The following is a 24,908-nucleotide window of genomic DNA, read 5'->3' as shown; positions in this document are numbered from 1 at the left end:
CCAGTTTAATAATCTGTCACCCTAACAGCCAAATCATTTTTTATACTTGTGAAAAATGAATCATTGGATTTTTAAAAAATTATAAAATACCTTAGGAAATGGCTGCTGATGTTACCCCTAATGCTAACAGGAATTATACAGTGTTATAAGATTGTCATTCTGCTTTAGAGAACTTTAAACCATCTCAGAACTGGAGCTTGGAAAGGCCATGTGATTATAGGCTCTAAGTGGTATTAAATGGATTATTCAATATGTAATATTGGGCCCGAGTGTGAGGCAAACAATCTTTTCTTTTGTTGTGACTTTGAAACCATGTAGTCTTTTGCTTTTAATACCATGAACTTGTCTTTTCTAGATTGAAGAGGAAGCTAATGGAGATATCTTTGACATAGAAATTGGTGTTTCAGACCCAGAGAAAGTTGGTGAGCCAGTATTTTAAGTCTTGATTTTTCTGCTTGATGTTTCCGATGGAACTTCTAAATTGCTGCTCAGTGTTTATTAGATTTGAAAATTTCATTGTCTAAATGATTCCAAATGTTTATTTGGGAACCACTCACTCCCCAAACCTGCTGATTTAGTAATGTTACTTCTTATGGTTTTTCTTGCAGGAGATGGCATGAATGCCTATATGGCTTATAGAGTAACGACAAGGGTAAGTCTTTTTTTAAAAAGATCTAAAACATGTAGTAAGCATATATCTTCACTTGGAACTATAGTGAGCAAAGAAAGCTAAATGCTAAATAGAAAAGATTCTAGCCCTTAATTCATCAGTCCAGCACTTAATGTGTGCAGAGCACTGTACTAAGCACTTGGGAGAGTACAATACAACAGACTTCATAGACACGCTCCCTGCCCACAAGGAGCTTACAGTCTAGAAGGGGAGACAGACAATATATGAAAAACAAAGATATGTACAGAGGGCTGGGGTTGAGGGCGAGGTGAATACCAGTTGCTCAGAGGGTACAGATCCAAGTGCAAAAGGTGATAGAAGGGAGAGGGAGTCAGGGAAAAGAGGGTTTAATCAGGGAAGGCCTCTTGGAGGAGATGAGACCTTAATAAGGCTTCGAAAGTGGGGAGAGTGGTGGTCTGGCATATATGGAGACCGAGGCTATGGGGGAGGTGTGGAGGGACGTGTTGGCGTGAAGGATTGGAAGGGGTTGAATGGGAGTGAACCGATGTGGGCCGACATGGATCGGGGGTGGGCTGGTGCTGGGACAGGCTAACGGGTAGGGTCAGCATAAAGGGTGTGGGGGTTGGATGGGAGTGAGCTGAGAGGGGTCGAATGTTACAAATTAACATTCTACTACTCTTGTTAATATGCTTCCAACATTGAAACTATTAAAAGATATTGATTATGCCTGTTAGTGGCTTAATTTTTGATAGCTGATCAGTTTTTTTTTTATTTGTGACAGACCTCCCTATCCATGTTTAGTAAGAATGAGTTTTCAGTTAAACGGAGATTCAGTGACTTTCTTGGCTTGCACAGCAAATTAGCCACAAAGTACCTTCATGTTGGGTACATTGTGCCTCCAGCTCCAGAGAAGAGTATCGTAGGTAAGCATGAATCTTAATTTTTCAAATTGTCCATTTTTATTCCATTTTACATGTGTTGCCAATGTTCTTTTTTATAATATTTTCATTTCAAAATCCAAAGTATATATTAACAGCATTTCATTGAGGGAGCAGCATGGCTTAGTGGAAGGAGCACACACGGGCCTGGGAGTCAGAGGATCTGGGTTCTAATCCCAGCTTCACCACATGCCTGCCGTGTGACTTTGGACAAGTCTCACTTAACTTCTCTGTGCCTGTTACCTCATCTGTAAAATGGGGATTCTATAACTGTTTTCCCGTCTACTTCGATTGTGAGCCCTATGCAGGACAGGAGACTGTGTTTGTCCTGGTCATCCTGTATCTTTCCCAGCGCTTAGAACAGTACTTGACATATAGTTAGTGCTTAACAAATACTATTATTTTTCCAACTTCTAGGGTACTATTAGCACATGCCTGGTAGCCTATTTTTCTGAAAATAGCCAAACTTTTTTTTTTTTACTATTTTTAGCTCCTCACAGCAAAGAGTCAACTTAAAATGATGGCTTAAGATATTGCCAATTGCACCTCAGCCATGTAACGATTGGACTGCTCAGTTCTGCTCTGAGCTGCATTTGTCCTCTCCTGGTGCCTATCACATGCCCACCCATCCGCTCCTCTTCCGTCCTCTTCTTCCCTGCCACACACATGTAGAAAATTGGGAGGAAAATGTTTCCTTCTGCCTGTACCCCTAGCAGTCAGCAAGAATGACAGACAAATCTGAGTGACCCAGAGAGTCCTCACGTGTCCCTCAAATCTATGATTAACCTGTAACAGTCTCGGTCAAACTTGAGGGTGGGGGGTCGATTTTAAGGTTTTACTTATTTCTGCCCCTAAATCCTTTTTTTGTTTGTTTATGGTGAGGCTTAAACCTGAAGAAATGCCATTTTTAAATTATTTTTTCATAACACTTTCACTGCCAAAACCAGTCAACAGATTTTAGTGCTTAATGGGTGCAAACATTCTGTATTAAGCGCTCGGGATAATACAGTAGACACAGAAGATACGACTCCTGCCCACAAGGAGCTTTCAGTCTGAGGGAGACAGGTACATAATAATTTACAGACAGCAAGAAGAGTTTGAACAGCAGAATATGAAAATCACATGCACAAAAGTGTTGTGCTGGAGCTGAAATGCTGAGCCAATAGTTAGAAAGGTGTAACCTGGTGAAAAGAAAGAGTAATTAGAGAAAGCTTCATGGGAGAGTTGGGATTCCATGGGGACTTGCAATCTAGTGAATATATCTAATTTAAATTAACATGTATAAATATAGTCTTGACTTAAAAAAATCCAGTGAAATTCTGCCCCAGTCACTTGGGTGATGAATTCTCAACAGCTCTGCTGTTCCCATTACTGTGAAAATATCCTGAAGTAGCATTTTTAGGAATTTTTTAAACCAAATCATCCAGTTTTACTATATTCTTTATCTCTTAATTTAGTTTAGTACCTTATTGGTTCAATCAAGCACTTACTGTGTGCAGAAAGCACTGTACTAAGCAGTTGGAAAAGTATAATAAAACAGAATGGATAGACCCATTCCCTGCCCACGTTGGTAAAATCTTATGGATCCAAAGCAGATAGGGTACATTAAATAAACCCTTTCATTACAGATTTCCAGTCTGGCCTTCTTTTGTTTCTCTTGTCCTAGACTTTAAAGTTGTTTTTAAAATATAAAACTGCATCCAATTCCTTTTGCCACCTTGCCAGGTAAGGGTTCATTTCCAAGGCCTTTCTCTCACATTTAACTAATAAAAGAACCCGATATGAAAAGAAGGTAAGAGGCATTTGTGAAACCTGATTTAAACTCTGTCTTGTTGCTTGTAGTTGTTTCACCGTGATTAGCTTTACTAATTATTTTTCTCCATAATAATTCCGAACCTTCCCTGATTAGTACACAATATTTGTTTTTTAACATTTAGCATTGTGAAAGCTGCATAATCACTATTAGGATAGTTCCCAGTATAATTCAATATAATGCATTTTTGAACGTGAAAAAGATAAATGGTGTACTTGTGTGTAACCAGTGACTTAACTAAAGGTCTGTATAGGCTCCAGCAAGCACTATCTTTAGAAATGTAGTAGAGTGGCTGACAGTGGTAGACATCTGCGACATACAAATAGTTATTAAGTAGTGTGTAATTGCTGCCTAACTGCTACAGATTATCCTCTTCCCCCTTCTCTCTTCAGTACATGCCATATGCACCCAGAACCTACCACCCCGTTAAAGCTCAGTCTCATGCAACTCATCATCAGTGTCATTTATTGAGTGCTTACTGTGTGTAGAGAGCACTGCCCTAATTCAGGCTTCAAAATATAGCTGAAAATTCAGTCACCCACCCTAAATTACCTTTCTCTTCCTTCCCTGCTCAGCTCTGGAAGACCCCCAGTCCAGTGTGTCAGTCAGTCAATTGTATTTATTGAGTACTTTGTGCAGAGCACTGTACTAAGCACTTGGGAGAGTGCATTATAACAGACACATTCCCTGCTCACGACAAGAGCTGGCTGCTGTGGAACTGCCTTCCCAACACAACTTGTTGAAATAGGTTTTGCTCATTTTTAGCTACAGTGATGCTTTGTGCTAGAGCTAGTGGATAATTAAGCACCATCTCCCTGGGCTGAGTTGGCACAGGTGCTTTAGGAGTTGCAGCCCTGGGTTTCTGTGGGGGGAGGGTTGCCCCCTTCCCTCCCCACCTGCAGCCTAGAGCTGTTGCCACTTCAGGTGGTAACTGCACAGCCTGACCTTATTCATTCATTCAATTGTATTTATTGAGCACTTATTGTGTGCAGAGCACTGTACTAAGTGCTTGGGAGAGAAGCAGCGTGGCTCAGAGGAAAAAGCACAGGCTTTGGAGTCAGAGGTCATGGGTTCAAATCTCAGCTCTGCCACTTAGCTGTGTGACTTTGGGCAAGTTACTTAACTTCTCTGTGCCTCAATTACCTCACCTGTAAAATGGGGATTAAGACTGGGAGCCCCACGTGGGACAACCTGATCACCTTGTAACCTCCCCAGCGCTTAGAACAATGCTCTGCACATAGTAAGCGCTTAACAAATGTCATAATTATTATTATTATCACAACAACAGACACATTCCCTGCCCACAGCGAGCTTACTAAAATGGCCATTGCTAAACAGCCCAAACCAGACCTTGTTAAAATGGCTGCCACACATGTCCAACATCAGAGGGTGTTGGAGCCTTATTTGGGGTAAAGGACTAGGGGGGGCGGCAAGCAGACTGGGAGGGAAGCACCAGCTCAGCTCCAGCAGGCAGGAGGGCAACTGATAGAGGGAGCAGGATGAGATTGTGTAGTGCTGTGGCCTTGGAGCTCATCTCCGGGCCCCCAGGTTCTGCTTGGCTAGGCAACCCTCTGCTGCCCTGAATGGCTACAGCTCCGTGGTCCACACCCAGCAGAGTATGCCCGTTGGGACAAGGCAGCGCTCTCAGCCCTCACCAGGCAACTCTTGTCTGCCTGAGGCCTGAGTGTGGTTGACTCTTAAAGAAGGCACCACCCCTTTAAGTGGAATCATCCTTCAAGGTGGGAGCTGTCTTCCAACCTGCTTTACCTGAGCAGGGCAGGGAGGATTTGAAGCAGCAGCAGCAATGCGTGGCTGAGTCCTTAGTTGCCAACTTCTCATTTAAAGCACCTGGATGAAAATGGGGCCGGGATTTTGGGGTCAGGGGGTGAGGACTGGAAGTGGGCAGACTTCAGAGCTATTAGGTAGTAGTAGCAGTACTTACTGAGAACTTGGTGTGGTGCACTGTATCAGGTGCTTGGGAAGTAAGGAATAAAAACTTTTGAATTGTTCCTCTGGTGTCCAACTAGGATGTCTTCCTTTTTCTGCCATTGGTATATTTTTCAATCTAATCTGCCTTCTCCAGAATGTTAACTGTTGTATAGTTGATTTGTTTAATATAAGCAGGACAAAATTAGTTTGCTCCTCCAATTTCTTCTCTGTATGAATTTCCATAGAATTCTTCATTCTACAGTCTCACTGCTCCACAAGTACGGCTGTCATATGAAATGGATAATACAAATTATGCAAACAGAAAACAATCCAGGGGCCAAGCTACTTTCACTGACAGATCTATATTGTGTATATTATAATGATGTCATTTTACTTACATAAAAGGCTTATGTTAGGCGTACTGTCGTATTCTGCTGATTTGGGGATTTGGACAAAAAAACAAGTGGTGGTTTTACCACAGTTAATTTGCATTGTGATGCATAAACCAGGAAGGGGAAAATAACAGTGATACCAGCTAGTACGAAAGAATGGAAAACTTTAAGAAATGTAGTCGGTGTGGGGGCTTGTGTGCAAGATGGGAGTACATGCCATCCATTGGTATGCTATTTGTGGTTTTAACATCCTCATCCATAGTAATTTAACTCTAGAAATTCAGAAGCTCCAAGGCATCTGAGTGGGGGAAGAATTAACTACCAAGGGAATTTCAAATTTATATATTCATTTTTCCAGAAGGAAAATTTAAAATTCTCTTTTCGAGCTTAACAAAAAAGACAGAGCAACTTTGGAAAAGACTAGATATACAAACGATCTCTTGAGCAGAAATCCTGAAAAATAGCTGGCCAATATGGGCAGTAAAGATGAGAGCAGCTACCGCATTAATTGTCTGCTGGGTCATGGAGCTATGGTACGGCATTGGCACTATTCTGTGGTCGCTTTGGCTGGAAATGTAAAACAATTTATGTGCCCACATTGCAGTGTGTGGCACTCATCTGTACCTCAAGGAGTTAACAGTCTAAAAGACTGGCAGGGGACACAGACCACTACTCCCTCTACCTTCAAAGCCCTCCTAAAATCACATCTCCTCCAAGAGGCCTTACCTGACTAAGCCCTCATTTTTCCTACCCAACCTCCCCTCTGGATCTGTACCCCTTAAGCATTTGATAGTCACCCCACCCTCAACCACGCCCTTTATGTAAGTAATTTTGATTTCCGTCTCCCCCCCACAGACTGTGAACTACTTGTGGGCAGTGATCGTGTCTACTAATGCTATTGTAGTGTACTTTTCCCAGCACTTAGTACAGTGCTCTGCACATAATCAGCCCTCAATGAATACCATTGGTTAATTGAGGGGCAATGTGCAGACCCCTATTGCTATGATCAATTTTTCCACACAGTCCTAAAGGTTTAGGGCCGAAGTTCTTCCTAGTATCTTGATGGGAGAGAGAAGATTAGATTTAGAAACATTGAGAAGGTTTGCTTTGTGGGAGGAGAGCCTCGAGGCTGGTATGTATTAGGGTGATGGTAATAATAATAATAATGTCATTTGATAATCAATCAGTGTGATATTTATTGAATGCTAACTGTGCAAATCCCTGTGTTCTAAGATCTTGGATGAGTACAATGCAACATAGTTGGTAATAATAATATTAATTGTGGTGTTTGCTAAGTGCTTACTATGTATGATGCACTGAGGGGGAAACAAGAAAATCAGGTTGTACTCAGTCCCTGTCCTGCTTGAGGTTCACAGTCTCAATCCCCATTTTCCAGATGAGATAATTGAGGCACAGATGATGATGATGATGATGATGATGGCATTTGCTAAGCGCTTACTATGTGCAAAGCACTGTTCTTAGCACTGGGGAGGTTACAAGGTGAAGTGAAGTGACTTGCCCAAGGTCACACAACAGACAAGTGGCGGGGTCAGGATTGGAACCCATAACCTTCTGACTCCCAGACCCATACTACATTCCCTTTTGACAATGAATTTGCGGTTCAGAGGGGACTGTAAACTACCACTGAAGCACCCAGAGGCAGCATTGCCTAGTGAAAGGAGTATGGGAGTCAGGAGACCTGGGTTATATTTCTGTCCCTGCCACTTCTCTGCTGTGTGACCTTGGGCAAGTGACTTCACTTCTCTGTGCCTCAGTTCCCTCATCTGCAAAGTAGGAATTCAGTACCTGTTCTTCCTCCTATTTAGATTGTAAATCCCATAGACACAGTCACTGCCCCCCGTGGGGCTCACAGTCTAAGTAGGAAGGAAAAAAGGTATGGCTACCCATTTTACAGATGAGGTAACTGAGGCACCAAGATTTTCCCAAGGTCACTCAGCAGGCCAGTGGTGGATCTGGTGTTAGAATCCAGGTCATCTGATTCCCAGGCCCATGCCAGGAGTATATTTGTACAGTACTTAAGAAATACCACAATTATTCTTATTCTTATTGACTGAGGCTTGAACAGAGCATCTCTTTACTGGATTAATAACTCAGGTACTAGACTGCACAGAAATAGTCTGCTTAAAGTATAATAGCCAAATTTGGACACAATACTCTAATCAGGATCTGGCCAATGCGAAACAAAGTGAAGAGATTATCCTTTCAAAGCCCTACTGAGAGCTCACCTCCTCCAGGAGGCCTTCCCAGACTGAGCTCCCTCTTTCCTCACCCCTCCTCCCCCTCCCCATCCCCCGCCTTACCTCCTTCCCCTCCCCACAACACCTGTATATATGTTTGTACATATTTATTCCTCTATTTTACTTGTACATATTTACTATTCTATTTATTTTATTTTGTTAATATGTTTTGTTTTGTTGTCTGTCTCCTCCTAGACTGTGAGCCTGCTGTTGGGTAGGGACCGTCTCTATATGTTGCCAACTTGTACTTCCCAAGTGCTTAGTACAGTGCTCTGCACACAGTAAGCGCTCAATAAATACGATTGAATGAATGAATGAATGAGTGAATGGTGGGCAATTCCATCACCTGCCTCCAAGAACAAGAAAAGAAACACCTTCCCTCCATTGTTTTCCCTTTCGTTCCATCTCCTTTCTTGGCGTAAAGAGTCTGGTTGCAAAACAGCTCCCTCCCCATCCCTGAGGGACATATAGGGAAAATATTGGAAAGGGAACAGAGCAGCAGCATCTGAACAAACCAGCAGAATAGTCAGGAGCACCTACCTTGTCCAGCCGTATCTCCGGATCAGTCAGTGGTATTTGAGTGCTTACTGTGTGCAGAACACTATACTAAGCCCTAGGGAGAGTACAATATAACAGACACATTTTTACAGGGGATTGCATGCGTGCACTATGGGTAGGGCAGTCTTCCATAGATTTATAGCAAGCCTATATGCTGCCTGGGAAGTAGAGCTCAGGGATTTGGTTGGGAGGGAGGGAGTAGGTTGATAGGGCCATATGGTTTTGCTTATTCCTGACCCTCATTTCCAAAGAGAATATCCGTGGCAAAGGTACCAGGGGTTCTGTGGTTCCTCCAGGTAGTATGATTTGGTAAGGGTTCTTAATTGATGTTTTCCTCGTAAGAGATACCATACAATGTCAGTTTTCTGAAGCAGTGTTACACAGGAGTTTAGTTACTTTCTTACAACCGACATTTTAGATAAGGTATTGTACTTTCCCAAGTGCTTAGTACAGTACACTACACATGGTATGTGCCCAGTAAATACCAAAGATTAATTAATACTGAAACGTAGTTCTACATGCATGGGAACTGCTCACAATTACTCCCCTGTTAAAGAAATGATGGAAACTGATATGCTGAAGAAAATATGGAAGTGTCTAGACTGTGAGTGCCCTTATTGGGGGATACAGGAAGACATGAAGCAGAGAGGACCAGGGATGGCAAAGGGGGTGTGGGGAGGAAATTGATTTTTCCATAGCGTTCACGCACAAGGTCAAGGCCAGGTTGGGTTAAGTCACCCAATAGTTCAGATTGTATTGCCAGGGTGGGTGTTACCTGACATACTTTTATATTTGGCATTTACACCAAATACAACTAATAATACAGTATTTCCAGGCCAAGGCCACCACAAGCAATGTTTGTTTCATGTAGCCTCACAACTAAAACAATATTAAGAAGATGAATTGCTGCACAATTTTATTTTGCCCTAAATCTAGGGCAATGAAATCCATAAGAAACAAATCCATAAGAAACAAATAGTCACCTGTATTATCCTCATCACAAAGCATTAAGCTCACTCAAAAGGACTTTGGTTTAGTCTATGAATACTTCTAACTCTTTCAGTTATTGTCCAATCAATCAATCAATCGTATTTATTGAGCACTTACTGTGTGCAGAGCACTGTACTAAGCACTTAGTCCAGGGTTTACTACAAACCTCTAACCCAGATCAACAAGGAAACTAGAATGCACTCTTGTTTCTGCAGCTCAGGTGAATGAGAGGAAAGCCCGAATCACAACAGATGGCACAACCTACCTCTTGCCATGAAGGGTAGTGGTTTTGTGGACTGGGTTGTGCCATCCCTCGGGCAGTGCACCTGAGCCAAAAAGCTTCCACCCTTTGGGACCGACACCAGAGGCCCCTTGGCTTGCACACACCACTTGGTCGATTGTTCCCCCAGACCCTGCTTCTTCCCCAAACTGCTATTTTTTATGTCCATCTAACTCTAGTTGAAGTATTTGCTCAAGCTCTTAGACGATATTTAAGGGAGACATTTCAGAGTCCTGAATCCAAGGTGAGCCTCTGGTGGTGAAGTCTTTTCTAGATGACTTTCACAGGGTGGCGCTTGTGAAAGACCATAAACTCGTTGTGGGCAGGGAATGTGTCTACCAACTCTGTTATACTATACTCTCCCAAACCCTCAATAAATTCCATCGATTCAGTACAACAGGATTAGTGGACAAGTTCCCTGCCCATAATGAGCTAAGCCCACCCACCCCAACTCTTGCTTTCCTTGGATGATTTCAGGTTTTTCTTCCCTTCAGCTTTTCTCAAGAGAAGGCATTAAAAAAATAAACAACACTCCATAGATGGTAGATGGATTTTTTTCCTCCCTCTCTTCTTTTGTCCCTTCTCCCATTTATCTGAAGGACACAACTTGGACTTTGAAAAAGGAAACTCTTTTCAGCATACTGATGAAAGGAAATGTTTTTGCCATATAAACATGCTTCCTGAAATTTTCTACCAGGTGGATATTCCATTTGGAGAAAATGGATCCACCATCCTAACTTACCCTGGTTTTTTGTATTGGTGATTTTATTGTCTAACATTTTGGTGGCCATTTTGACTATTATACCTTATTCAGTTTCTCCCTTGTTCAAAAAGGTGGGAATTTAAAAAAAAATCATTAGAAGCAAAACTCATCTTTGTGCTCTTAATGTTCACAAGTTTTCGAAGCATTTTTCTACCACTTCATAGTTTTTACATATAAAGAAATACTAAAATCAGTCTCTAACCTTCAAGGTTATAGGTATTAGGTATTAATTTTGTCTAGCTAGCAATGTGAGTTTTTCCTTCAGCTTTCCTGAAGTTTTATACTTAGATTTCTGACATTTGCTGTATGAGGTTTGGCTTTCCAACTGTGGCTTCTAATATTTAACTTTAAGGCCCATTATCCAAGTGTACAACTTAGTATCTGTTTTACAGTGAGAAATTGCAGTCAAATGTGATGTAAATTATGCAGGTAAATATAAACAAGAGATTTTTATCATTGTAATCAGTAGAAGAATTCTAAATTGAACATACATGTTTATTTTAAATTTGCAGCCCATTCAACATAAATTGAAAGTAGTTTTTGATTGTTTTTCCTTTGGATTCTTGTGTTTAAGTAAATTTGACTTGATATACTTGTATTTAAACTGTACTAAGCTCTCAAGACATTTTTACAAGGGACACAAACTCCCTTGAAATGGGACATTTTAGATTATATTGCTATTTGCTAATGTCTGTTGGTGAATTTTGTGAGAACTTCTCCAGAGAGTGTTACTGGGTGATTTTGATATACTAATTTCAGTTATTGATGTACTAATTTCAGTTATTTCACTTTTTTCCATTTTTTTTTTCTCCTGCATTATAATCCTTGCTCATTGATACTTGCTTTTGTATCTTGGGTAGTAATGTGCAAAGCTGAAGTGTTTTAATTCCTCATCATGGTAATCGTTACATAAGTTATATTAAATATTGCAGCATGACAATGTAGAATCAGTATGAGTATCATTTTATTTCTTTAAAGGCATGACCAAGGTTAAAGTAGGTAAAGAAGACTCATCATCTACCGAATTCGTAGAAAGGAGGAGAGCAGCCCTGGAGAGGTAATGACAGCCATATGAATGTATAACTTTCTGACTTGGATGTGTATAAAAATGGCCACAAATGTCAGTCGATTTGACTGTTATGTCTTGTTTTAAGTGGAATTGTAATCTATGTCAAAAGCTCACTAGCATGAAATTCTATAGACTCTAAGCTCCTTACGGGCAGGGAATGTGTACACCAACTCTGTTGTACTCTCCCAAGTGCTTAGGAGAGTACTCTGCACGCAGTAAGCACTCAGTAAATTAATCATATTTATTGAGCGCTTACTGTGAGCAGAGCACTGTCCCACTGTTGGATAGGGACTGTCTCTATATGTTGCCGACTTGTACTTCCCAAGCGCGTAGTACAGTGCTCTGCGCACAGTAAGCGCTCAATAAATACGATTGATTGATTGAAGTGCTTAGGACAGTACAGTATAATAGAGTTGGTAGACACGTTCCCTGCCAAGTACAGTTGATCCTTATTATTTCACAATGTTATTTTCCAAAGACTCATCCACTTACCACAGCTGTTAATCAAATCCGTATTTATCAGGTAAAGAATTCCCCGTGTAGAAAGAGACTGACTTTTGAATATTCTCATGATAAATGGGTTTTGGAATTTTGCCTGCTTCCCAACCACTGGACCATATTTTTGTCTTGTAGCAGAGGGCATTTCCAAGAGGGTGAGGATTGTTTTTAGGCAGGAAGGAGTTAAGTCAGTCAGTGCCAGCTGGCACTTAGTTGTTTCACTCCCCTCCTTTGCTCCATAATGCATAAGTACCAGAGAGACTGATATGAGAAGGAAGACCGTGCAGCAGAGGGGAGGAAACAATACAGGCAAATGTGAAGGTGAGGAAAAGGGACCAAGAGAAGAGATTTACTGGGACAGAACCAGAAATAAATATTTTCAAACTGCACATTGGAATTCTGTGGATTTTTTACTCTAGTGCTTTCATTGTTGATTAGTGGTATGTGTTAAGCACCTACTGAGTGCTAGGCACCTTCTAGACTGAGCCCAATGTTGGGTAGGGACTGTCTCTATATGTTGCCAACTTGTACTTCCCAAGCGCTTAGTACAGTGCTCTGCTCACAGTAAGCACTCAATAAATACGATCGATTGATTAGGCACTATTCTACATGCTTGAGATTAAAACAACAGTAGCAAGACACATGTTTCCTTCCCTCAAGGGTGTTACAGCTTAATAGAGACCGAGAATCATTTTCAGATCATGAATGCAGGAGGGAGAACAAGAATAAAGTAGGAACTAGTATAAAAGCATCAGGGTGAAACAGCTGAACAAATAACTGAATCACTCGTTCAATCAGTGGTGTTTATGATGTGGTGTTTGAGCAGAGCACTCTACTTGGGCCAGTACAGTATATTTGGTAGAAACTATCCCTGCCCTCAAGGAGCTTATAGTCTAGGAATGTACGGTCTGAATGTGCACCCCCATATGCATGAAACAACATATATATACACAAGTGTTGAGGATGTGGTCTCATTGTTAAAGATAACAGAATTTTATAACGCTCAAGAACTATAATAAAGCCATTTATTAAGAACTTCCTATGTGCTAAGTACTGGGGTAGATATAAGGTAATTGGATCAGATGCTCACAGTCTGAGGTGGGATAGAGTTTTAAACTTTCATGAAACAAGTTTGGAAAGAAGCATTAGGGAGGCAGCATGGCCTAGAGAAAAGAGCCTAGGTGTGGTAATTGTAAAATCGGCCATTGCAGTCAGCCAGGCAAGTGATGGCATTTGAATACTGCCTGTGTGGAGAACACTGTACTAAGCGCTTGGGCGAATGTGATATAATAGAGTTGGTAGACACGATCCCTTCCCGCAAGGAGCTTGCATCTACAGGGGGAAGAGACCGACATGAAAATGAATCACAGAGTGGGGAAATCGAACATAAGGATATGTACATGAGTGCTGTACCCCTTGCTTCCTGTGCAACCTTGGGCAAGTCACTTAACTTCTCTGTGCCTCAATTTTATCATCTGTAGAATGGGGATTCAATACCTGTTTTCCCTCCTACTTGGACTGTGAGCCCCATAAGGGACAGGATTGTGTCCTGAGTATCTTGTATCTATCCCAGCACTCAGACCACAAGTTGTTTTTGTTGTTATGGGTTTGGTACAATGCCAAGAGATCATAAACAATATTTTAGCCATTATCTCTAAGAGAAATCCAACCTGAGAGCAGGAGGATGGACTAGTTGACCCCTGGAGCGTATTTTTTATTTCCAGTGATTGCTCTTGAGGCAAAAGAGAAAACAATGCCAGCTGCTGCAAACATTAAGTACAACACAAGGGATGTTCTTTTTTGTCAGATGTGGCTGTGACTGTGGATCCCACATTGGCCTTCTCAGCCACTCGCAGACACTGTTAGGTTAACTTCACAGACAGCGGTGTTTCCTTTGAATACAAAGGATAAGCTAAGACAGATTTAAGGGAAAATGTTGCCTTGCTCCTGTGTAAGGACAACTTCTTCACTTAGTCCTTATTAAATATTAAAATTCTCAGTGGAGGCACAAGGAATTAAGTGGTGTGAAGATCAACCCATTTCAATTTAGAGAAGGCTAGCAGAAATACAGAGTGTGCAAGTAAGTGACCCTCCACTTCTCCTAAATCCATGCTCTTTCCACTGAACCACCAACAGGGCTGTAACACATATAAATATCTAGGGGAACCAGAGCTGAAATCTGAGGATTTAAGAAAGGAAAACTGGAAATTTACAGGAATGAATAAACAAGCTGGGGAGAAACTAGGAACTGTTATTTCATTAGCAAGAATGTCAGTAACAACCTCTTCAATAGCAGCGGTTAAATGCTTACAGAGTCAGAGCACTGTACCACGCATGAAGGGAAAACACCAAAGGATTAGTGCATACAATTCCACCAGGTTATACACTTTTTGAGGGCAGGGATCACGTCTATTAATCTACTGTACCTTCCCAAATGCTTAGTATTGTACCCGGTGCACAGTAAGCACTCAAATAACCATTGATTGATTGATTTGAATCTAACTTCCTCCTTAGAACAAGAAGGGTGTTGAAAGCCCCATCTCCCTCCTCCCATTCCTGCTCAAATGAGCTTTCACTTCCTCTTTCCCAACTCTTTTCTTGACTCGCCACAATCAAATGTTTTCCTTTTTTACTCCACTGAAACCACGCTCCGCAAAGTCACCAGTGATCTCTTCATAGTTCAATGGAGACTGCTCTGCCCTAATTCTCAATCACTTGGCTGCCTTTGACACCGTTGACCACCCATTTCTCAAAGTGTCACCGTCTAATCTCGGTTTTGCCCACATAGTATTCCCCTGGGTCTCTTCCTGCTCAATCTCATTTAATGCCTCTTCTTCCACCTCTCAATCCCTTCCTGTGAGCATTTGTCCAGGTTCTGTTCTGGATCCCTTACTCTTCTCTCTATACTGAGTGCTGAGCCACTCACATGGCTCCAGTTTCCATCTCTGTGTGGATGGTCCTCAGCCTACCCCTTCAGACCTGACTTCTCAATGAGTACAATTGATTGATTAAAACACCCTTGAGCTTGTAGTTGAATGAAGGAGACAGACCTCAGTTGAAATATGCCATAGGTAATATAGAAACTATCATAAGCAGTGCCATTACTGGGTGAACCACTGGTTCATCCTGTTCAGGTATTCTGTCTCCCAACTGTGGCAACAGGAACATTCATCCTGTTTAGAAACGGACTGTCTAATGCCCTTAAGCTTTTCCCCTTCTACTTCCCCAACTCTGCCTCTACTAATGCACTATAGACTGCTTGACTTAGGTATATATCCAGATCCCCCTCAAATCTGTTGATGTTTTTAAATCTGCACATTTTCCGATGGTAGCAAGTTCAGTAGACATCCTACAATATAACCAAGTTACATTCCATGAAGGTGGTTATATTTTGGGGTACATTGCCCCATAAACTTACATAAAATTAAAGTGATCTTTTATTTGGTATTCGTTAAGTGCTTACTATGTGCCAGGCACTCTACTAAGCACTGGGCTAGATGCAAGCTAATCAAGTTGGACACAGTCCATGTCCCACATGGGACTCACCGTAATAATCCCCATTTTACAGAGGAGGTAACTGAGGCACAGAGAAGTGAAGTGACTTGCCCATGGTCACACAGTAGGCAAATGGTAGAGCCGGGATTAGAACCCTGGTCCTTCTGACTCCCAGGCCCGTACTTTATCTGCTAGGCCATGTTGCTTCTCTGTTCCAGTACAGAACCAGTAGCTCCCCACTACTTTCAAACATGCTCAGTTATCCCCCATCCTAAAAAAAAGCAACCTCTAGACTCCTTGGCACCTTCCAGTATTGCCCCATCTCCCTTTTTACCATTCCTTTCCAAAATCCTCAAGCTAATCATTTACACCTTCAACCTCACTTCGTCTCCCACAATTGTTACACCTTCAGCCTCACTTCCTCTCCCACAATTCTCTCCTTGATCCCCTGCACTCTGGCTACCACCTACTCTACTCCATGGAAATTGCCCTCTCCAAGGTTGCCAGTATCCTCCTTCTGGCCAAATCTGATCTTCCTTGACTTCTCAGCTGCCTTTGACACTGTAGACTACTCCCTTCTCTTGGAATTATTATCCAACCTTGGCTTCACTGACACTTGTCCTCTCCTGGTTCTCCTGCCTCTCTGGCTGTGCATTTTGAGTATCTTTTGCCGGCTCCTCTTCTACCTCCCAACTGTCGGAGTCCTTCAAGCCTCAGTTCTGGGTCCCCTGCTATTCTCCATCTACATCCACTCCCTTGTAGAACTCGTTCACTGCCACAACTTCAACTACCATCTCAACGCTGATGATTCCCAAATCTACCCTCTTGAGGTCTGATCTCTGTCCCTGTCTCCTCCTCTGCTGCCTTGCATTTCCTCCTGCCTTCAGGACAGTTCTACTTTGATGATGAAGCAGCGTGGTGAAGCAGAGAAGCAGCATGGCTCAGTGGAAAGAGCCCGGGCTTTGGAATCAGAGGTCATGGGTTCAAATCCCAGCTCCGCCAGTTATCAGCTGTGTGACTTTGGGCAAGTCACTTAGCTTCTCTGTGCCTCAGTTCCCTCATCTGTAAAATGGGGATGAAGACTGTGAGCCCCACATGGGACAACCTGATCACCTTGTATCCCCCCAGCGCTTAGAACAGTGCTTTGCACTTAGTAAGCACTTAACAAATACCATCATCATTATTATTATTATTATGTCCCACTGACAGCTCAAACCTAACATGTCCAAAACACAAGTCCTCATCTTCCCACCCAAACCCTGTCCTCCCCATCTTTCCCATCACTGTAAACAACACCACTATCCTCCCTAACTCAGAAGCCCGTAACCTTGCCATAATCCTTGACTCATCTCTCTTTCAGTCCACATATTCACTCTCTTGCCAAATCCTGTCAAATCCTGTCAATTCTACCTTCACAACTTTCTAGGATTCATTTATTCCTCTCCACCCAAGCCATTACCAAGCACTTATTTCCTTCCTTGACTACTGCATCTGCCTCCTTGCTGACCACCTTGCCTCATCCTGTTTCTTCCCTTTGCTGCTCAAATCAGTTTTGAGCTTAAATCAAAAGAAAAACTCACTGAGGCCACATATCCCCTCTTCTCAAAAACCTCTAATGGTTGCCCATCCATCTCCACATCAAACAGAAACTCCTTACCATCACTGTTAAAGCCCTCAACCAACTCTACCCATTCCTACCTTACCTCTCTGATCTCCTACTACAATCCAACCTTAATTAACTCTTCTAACACCAATAATAATAATAATGGCATTTATTAAGTGCTTACTATGTGCAAAGCACTGTTCTAAGCTCTGGGGAGGTTACAAGTTGATCAGGTTGTCCCATGGGGGGCTCACAGTCTTAATCCCCATTTTACAGATGATGTAACTGAGGCACAGAGAAGTAAAATGACTTGCCCAAAGTCACATAGCTGACAATTGGTGGAGCTGGGATTTGAACCTGTGACCTCTGACTCCAAAGCCCGTGCTCTTTCCACTGAGCCACGCTGCTTCCCTAATCTACTCACTGAGCCACACCGCTTACCAGTCTACTCACTGTACTTCAATCTCATCTTTATCTCTGTCGACTCTTTGTCCATTTCCTCCCTCTGGCTTGGAACTCCCACCCCCTTCATATCCGTTAGTCCACCACTCTCCCCACATTCAAAGCCCTACTAAAATCATATCTCCTCCAAGAGGCCTTCCTTGCCTAAGCTCTCACTTCCCTGTCCAAGCCCTCCATTCTGTGCCACCTATGCACTTGGGTCTGGTCCCCTTAAGCACTTAGATAATCACCTCTTCCCCAGCTCTGGTACACTTAAATACATATCCACCTGTAATTCATCTTAATCTGTCTCCCCCACTAGATTGTAGGCTCTTACTCTGTTGTACTCTTCCAAGCACTTAGTACAGTGCTTTACCTACAGTAAGTGCTCAGTAAATAGCATCGATTGATGTAGAACTTCAAGTGTCTGGCCTTGATGAAGCTCAGTGGGGAAAGTCTTCCAGGCAGGAAGAAACACAGGACAGTGGGTTGGAGATAGAAGAGTAGATGGCAAACGGCAGTTAAATGTGATGTGGGGAATGAAGAACATGAGCTGGGATAGAGTGGAAGGAAAGAGCAGGTTGGTTAGATGGAGCATGTTGAAATCAATAGTCAGCTTTTCATAAGAAGCCATGGAGAGCCTTTGCAGATTTTTGGAGAGTGTAATGATGTGCTTCAGTCTGTTTTAGAAAGATGATGCTTACAAGTGTTTGAAAGATAGACCGAAGAAGATACAGGCAGGAGGCAGGGAGACCAGTAAGCAGGGCTTATTAAGACTGGTAGAACAGTACTGCTGGGGTGAATTTTAGTACAACATTATTTTGTTTCTTCCTAGTAACTTGTAAAATTTCATCTCTTTGAAACAGTATGGCATATTTAATGCAGGAACTATTGAAAACTGTCCTGTCATGTACAGTTAATTCTCAGATAAATGACTTCTTTTGGGTGCTGATTTATCCTGAAATTTAATCAGAACTATTTTAAATTCAGAATTAATTAAAATGTGTAAAATCTCATGCTTCTACATAATGATGTTGGTGAGACGACCATTGTCCTTATTGCTATAAGAATAGACTCTGACTGGAAAAAATTTCAGAAACTATTAATTTTTGTAAGATACATTTACTGTGGGGCTAAGAATTTAGAATTGATCCAAAACAGACAAGTGGAAGATTAAAAAATAGAGCATTATGGTCTGTACTGTAACCTGGAGCAAGAAGGATTAGGCAGTTTTAAGAGAACCTCCAGCGTCTCCCCCTTCGAGTCAGTCATAGTTATTGAGTGCGTACTGTGTGTAGAGCAGTGTACTAAGTGCTTGGGAGAGTACAGTATAACAGAGCTGATATGTTCCCTGCCCACAAGGAGCTTACAGTTTAGAGGGGGAACTACACGCTGCCGCATGGATCATCTTCTTGGAAGTGTCACCCTTCTCATCTTCCTCAAAGCTTTCCAGTGGCTTCCAGTTTCCCTCTGCATCAGAGCAAAAACTCCTCACAATAAAATTCAAGACTCACCCCCATGAGACTTACTTGCTAGTCCTCTTTACCCCACACTGTCCAGCTCACTCTCTCTGTCTCCCAAGGCTCCAGCTGTACCTCACTCAACCCTCCTGCTTCCACTGCCTAGCTCACGCTGTTCCACCACCCTGGATCTCTCCCCAGCCTTAATCTGACAGGTCACAGCTCTCCCCACCTTCAGAGCTCTCCAAAAATCCCATCTCCTCTGACTCACCTTGCCTGATTAACTCCCAGTACCCGTCGTGCCCTCCACCCATCAGCCACCTCTAGCACTTAGATATGTATGATCAACTGCAGAATCAATGTGTATTTGCATGTGTTTTTAGGTCTGTCTCCTCCATTACAATACACACTTTTAGTGGGCAGGGAACATGAATCATGGCGTTTGTTGTATTTTCCCAAATGCCTAATACAGTGCATTAACCCCAGTGGGTATTCAACAAATATTTTTACTACGCTGTCAATTCCAGGGGTAAAGATTCTATAATACGAGCTAAGTCCCTGAGGCAGGGCCAAATGGGAATCTATGAATGATTGGGGAAAAAAGGGAAATCTTTGTGTTTTCCTTTCTTAATGAATACATTTTCCCATTATTAATGACAAGCTTATGTTTGCTTGCCTAGCAGAAGACTGAATTTGATCTAATTATGCTAGTGCTTTCCAGACACCCAATTGTTTTTATTGTGACTTTACTGTATATGTAATTAGTGCCCTGTGTGCATATGAAGCATTTTTCAAGAAAAAGTATAATTTTGATGGAGAAAGATATCAAGAAGAATTCGACCGAGGTCATTTCAGCACCCCCAAATCCACCTGACACACATTTTTCCCCCCTTTCTGGACATTCCTAGTCAGAATTGAATTATGGGTGAATGACAAGAATCAGGGCCAGATTAAAGAACTGAGCAGATGAGGGGTGTTTCAGAAGCAGCAATGTATTCCCTGCTGCCTTAGCACAGCTCTCCTTTCCAACTCCAAGGCGAAGTCATGTTCCAAGCCAGAGTGATGCAGCTTTGGCTCAGATCTAGTTAGAAGAGTGGCAGTGCCACAGAAGTAAAGGAATTTCTATGGGCTGCTTGACCCAGCATGAGCCACACCAGCTCAGTTGAGCAACTGTCCCTGAGGGGCACCAGAGACACAGAGACTAATATGTCACTCTGTCGCCTCGGAGTTCATCAGTTAATTAATCAATGGTATTTATTGAGGGCTTACTGTGTGCAGAGCACTGTACTAAGCACTTGGTAGAGTCCAATACAATGGATTTGGTAGACATGAGCCCTACGCACAAGGAGCCTATTTTAGAGGAGAGCTTCATCGGGCCTTGGTCTTAGTAGTAAGCAAAAGCACTGAAGAGACATTGAGTCAGGTGTCCTCCATGCTTCTGAGTGAGGCTAAATGTCTCTTAGACAATAATTTCTTGGCTCAGTAAACCTGAAAGAAGCAAGGACTAGTCAAGACTAATGCTTGCTCTTCAGCTGATTGATAGTGAGATCTGAGAGTACCATATTTTCTGTTGCTCTAATGAAGTTTAAGTTTGACTCAGAATGACTTGGCTCATGATGTTATGACTTCATGAATGGATGTGTCTCTTTGCTTATGTTGCCTTCCCTGAGCTCATGTGTCCTTCAGTAATGTCTAAAAATGGCACACCTGAGTGGTAGAGAGGGCTTGCTTCACTCTCCCAGAGATAGGGCTGTGGGGCTTTACCTGCTGAAGGAGTCCCCATGCTGAACAATATAAGAACCACTAGGCACCCTAAATCATTACCATTCAGTCATTTAAAATAAGAAGCTAAACAATTCTCCCAAGTGATCATGGTTCAAGGTACACCAATCGGATGTTGCGGGAAATGTGCACTATTGACATGTATTTATATTTTGTCTCATGTTTTTTAATGATGATGAGTCCTGAAACTAAGTATCAATTTTTATTAACCTAGGTATCTTCAACGCACAGTAAAGCATCCAACATTACTACAGGATCCTGACTTAAGGCAATTCTTAGAAAGTTCTGAGGTAGATTTTTTTTTAATTCTTTAATTTTTTACTTGTAATGTTCCTGTAGCTCACTTCTTCCAGCCTGGTACTAAACTTTTCGAAGCTTCCCATTCCTTGAAATAAGAATACTGAATAAGTGGTGTATATTTTTTTACTTCTCTATGTTTTAACATCAAATGAATTCAAGACCTTATGGGAAAATAGGTTAATACATATGCCTCCAGAACATTTGATCAGACGGTCGATGGACATCTGGCACTTGGACAGGTCCCTCCAGCATGGTCTGAGGCTGCATTGTTGCCATTGATTTAGTTCAGTTCCCTCAAATCTTCTCACCACCATTTCCCAGCTCCATCAGGGCACGTCTGCACTCTGTCCCCACCGATCATTTCTAAATGCCTCCCTCCACTGCCCTGTAGCCAAGCACCACCTTATTCTGTGTTTCACATGGAGCAGGGAAGGGGAAGGATATGGGGGTAATTGGTGCCTCCCTTCTCCATCCCATGGTGCTGAAATTTTCTAGAAACACAGCAGCTCTTCCCCCTAGAGGTACAGGGTAGGGTCTTATACCTTGTGAGTGTGCATTAGAAGAAATGAGCCAAGGATTAAATTGGAATAATAGGACAGTATTCTGGTCTTGTTTTAAAGTTCCAGGTTGCCACTGAGGCATCTAGTTGTGATGGTAAAAGTCGAACATTTTATTATAAACTTACCATACACTGTAGAGCAGCAAATAGTCTCACTCCCATCTTCAGACCTTTAGCAAGTGACTGGGAAGGTCAGTTTTTTCTTCCCATTTCCCACTTGCAGCTGCGATTTGAGCTCCATCCCTGAAGTAGGACCGAGTGGGAATGAATGAATAATCACGGGGGCAGCCTGTTGGGGGTGAGAAAGCAGATTGTTGTCTTTTCCCTTTTTAATTGCCAGGTTTTTGCTGTGCTGATCCACTGAAGCCTAGCAAGAGTAGTGCCAGTTGTGAACCACAGCCACAGTGCAACTGCCGTTGCCATTTCTGGAGTTTAGCTGCTATTCCTACCACTCCAGAGTCCCGTCTCAAGGGCCAGTGCCCCTCATGTGGTCCCTGTCTCCCCTCTCCCAAATGCAGGAAGAGACAAAGCTAAATAAAAGCTTATAAAATAAGCTTTAAATAAAAGCGAGGGGAGATCGTCCAGTTAGGACTCAAGTGGCAGAGGTTCTGGGGCAGAAAATGGCAGAATTGGGCAGGATCTGGCACTAACATTGGTACCAAAGGTGTCCCTAAAGGCAGACATGCTTGCAGAACCATGCTGTAGTGTGCTTGCCAGGACTCTCCAACATCTGCAGTACCATCTCAAGCACTGACAAAATTAGAATTTTATTGAGGTCTGTTTTTGTTCATTTGGACGTAAAAAGGGTTTTGTTCCTTAAGATTTGAGACCCTCAGATTTGGAAAAAAGAAGGCTCTGTGTTGAGAATTATGGTTTTTTTAAACAGACTTTTCCTAACATATTCCAAACACCAGATTTTTGCCCTTTTCCCTTAAAACAGTACACTCTTCCCAGCAAACAGGTGGCCAGTCTTAAGGCATTTGGCAGTTTCTTAATACTTTTTGACAGAGTGCTTGTTCCATCTAAATGTAAAGATGCTGAAGAAAAGCAAATGGAAAGTCTGTTTTTTTAAGTTTTCCTCTGAGAATGTACAAGTAGTGTATTTGAGAAATTAGGTTCCGGTATATTGAAATGTATGGGAGTGAAGAAAACCCGACGTCCCTTTTTTATTTTGGTCCCTCTTGTGCCCAGTTAAACCTCCAGCCTTTTAACCGGTTTGTTTGCCCTTATTTGTCATTCAATTCCAGCTGCCCAGAGCAGTTAATACCCAGGCTCTGAGTGGAGCAGGGATATTGAGGATGGTGAACAAGGCTGCCGACGCTGTCAACAAAATGACAATCAAGATGAATGAATCGGATGCAGTAAGAGCTGATTTTTCGACTCAAATAATGAGATGAATTAATGAGGCTCAACAATTGCCTTTTCAAGTTGTAGAAGTAGAAAATAGGTTATTAATTTGCTTATTGGGTTTAGTTCTGAGCTACAACAGTTGGCCACTTTGGTTATACATGGTTAATTTGTTGCTTTAAAACATGGAATGTAGCTTGCTATTGGTAACCTCATTTACCGTGGTTTGCTCTTGCTAAATTAACTCATTTTTCATTTTTACCAGTGGTTTGAGGAAAAGCAGCAGCAATTTGAGAACCTGGATCAGCAACTTAAGAAACTCCATGCCAGTGTTGAAGCCTTAGTCTGTCACAGAAAAGGTGAGTTTTATTGTTTAATGGCTTTACTAACCTAGAGTTCGTTTTTAAAATATTTCAATTAAAAAATGAATCTGATAATTATATCTTTCTTCGCAGTGGATTGGCGCTGTGCTCTGTTTCAATGGGAAGACAGTCTTAATCCCCAGTGACAGGGTTCAGAGGCAGGTGTAGTGTGATTATAAAATCTGAAGAAGAAAAAAACAACAGGATACCCTAGGCGCAGGGTGGTGTATATTTTCTTGTTGATTAAATTCTTAAAATTGTTACATAACTGATTTCTAACTTGGTAAGTTCTATCTAGGGAATGCCAATAGCCATTATAACGATAACAAGAGTTTGGGATTTATAGTGGAATGATCGCTTTACTCTCTAAAACTTTCACTTTATCATAGTGCCTTCGTTTGAACTGGTAGAAAAAGAAATTGTGCAATAGGGTAAAACTGTAGCAACCTGAAAGCAAAATCTCTGTATTAGGAAGCATCACAGACTACTTTCCGTTTTTTAAGACCTGGCAGTATTTTTTGGAGCAGACTTTTGGTAATCAGTTTATTTTCTCTGGAATGTCTTGAAGTAGGTCTAAAGTATTGTCTTTTCAAATTTCATTTTAATTGTGACTTTGACCTATTTACCATATAATGCTTATGGACATTAGTAAAACTAATGCAAAGCGTTCGTTAATGTACATATCTGTAATTTTATTTATTTGTATTGATGTCTGTCGTCCCCCCCCCCCCCCCCCCCCCGACTGTAAGCTCATTGTGGGCAGGGAATGTCACTGTTTATTGTACTGTACTTTCCCACGCACTTAGTACAGTGCTCTGCACACAGTAAGCACTGAATAAATACAATTGAATTAATGCCAATTTGTGAATCGGGAGCTGTGTGGGTTTGGGTTATAATTCATCTGATTAATTTCTAGCGTGTGAAATTGTCAGAGGCCACTACTGGAGTCCAAATTCCTAGTACTCCTACTTTATCTTTTTTAAAAAAAATAATCTTGAGTTCCTCATTTCCCAGTTTCCAAAAATCTTAACATTTCATGGCCTGAGAATTAGTCTTTAATCTGAATTGGATAACAAAGGGGGACAAACACACATGTCATCTGTCAGATTTTCACCTCCCACTGTAGTACGGTGCCCAGCGGACTCATGCAATCTGTGAATCCTAGATAGTGCTACTTAGGTGAGCATTTTCTATGGATTTCCACATCCATTTTATGTTCAAAGGTTTGTTCAAAAGTGGAATGGGGTTATTAAATTATTTAAATACTCTTCAGCTCTGGGCAGTGGTCTCACTTCCTTGATTGGAAGCAAGTCCCTGGCTTGGTCTTGAAATTAATTTCCCATAGAGTTAAAATATAAATGATTAAAGAAATTTGTTTGAGTAATATTTGCATTTTCTGCCTCCTGTGTGAAGATCCGAGTATTTTAGGCTGGATTAATA

At 41.9% G+C, this 24,908-nt stretch overlaps 1 protein-coding gene across 4 annotated transcripts in view; it reads left to right on the top strand.

Annotated features, from left to right (window-relative positions):
* Positions 1–24,908, top strand: part of SNX2 (sorting nexin 2) — a 61,862-nt gene that overhangs the window by 26,631 nt on the left and 10,323 nt on the right. For all 4 annotated transcript variants that reach the window (XM_038770054.1, XM_038770053.1, XM_038770050.1 and 1 more), the window contains 7 exons: positions 356–422; positions 609–652; positions 1,413–1,554; positions 11,531–11,609; positions 21,115–21,190; positions 23,007–23,120; positions 23,372–23,465. In XM_038770054.1, coding sequence (XP_038625982.1) covers positions 356–422; positions 609–652; positions 1,413–1,554; positions 11,531–11,609; positions 21,115–21,190; positions 23,007–23,120; positions 23,372–23,465 — 616 coding nt within the window. The remainder of the gene's footprint in view (positions 1–355; positions 423–608; positions 653–1,412; positions 1,555–11,530; positions 11,610–21,114; positions 21,191–23,006; positions 23,121–23,371; positions 23,466–24,908) is intronic.

Source organism: Tachyglossus aculeatus, chromosome X4, assembly GCF_015852505.1.
Source record: "Tachyglossus aculeatus isolate mTacAcu1 chromosome X4, mTacAcu1.pri, whole genome shotgun sequence".
Taxonomy (NCBI): Eukaryota; Metazoa; Chordata; class Mammalia; order Monotremata; family Tachyglossidae; genus Tachyglossus; species Tachyglossus aculeatus.
This window is presented reverse-complemented; position numbering and strand designations above follow the sequence as displayed.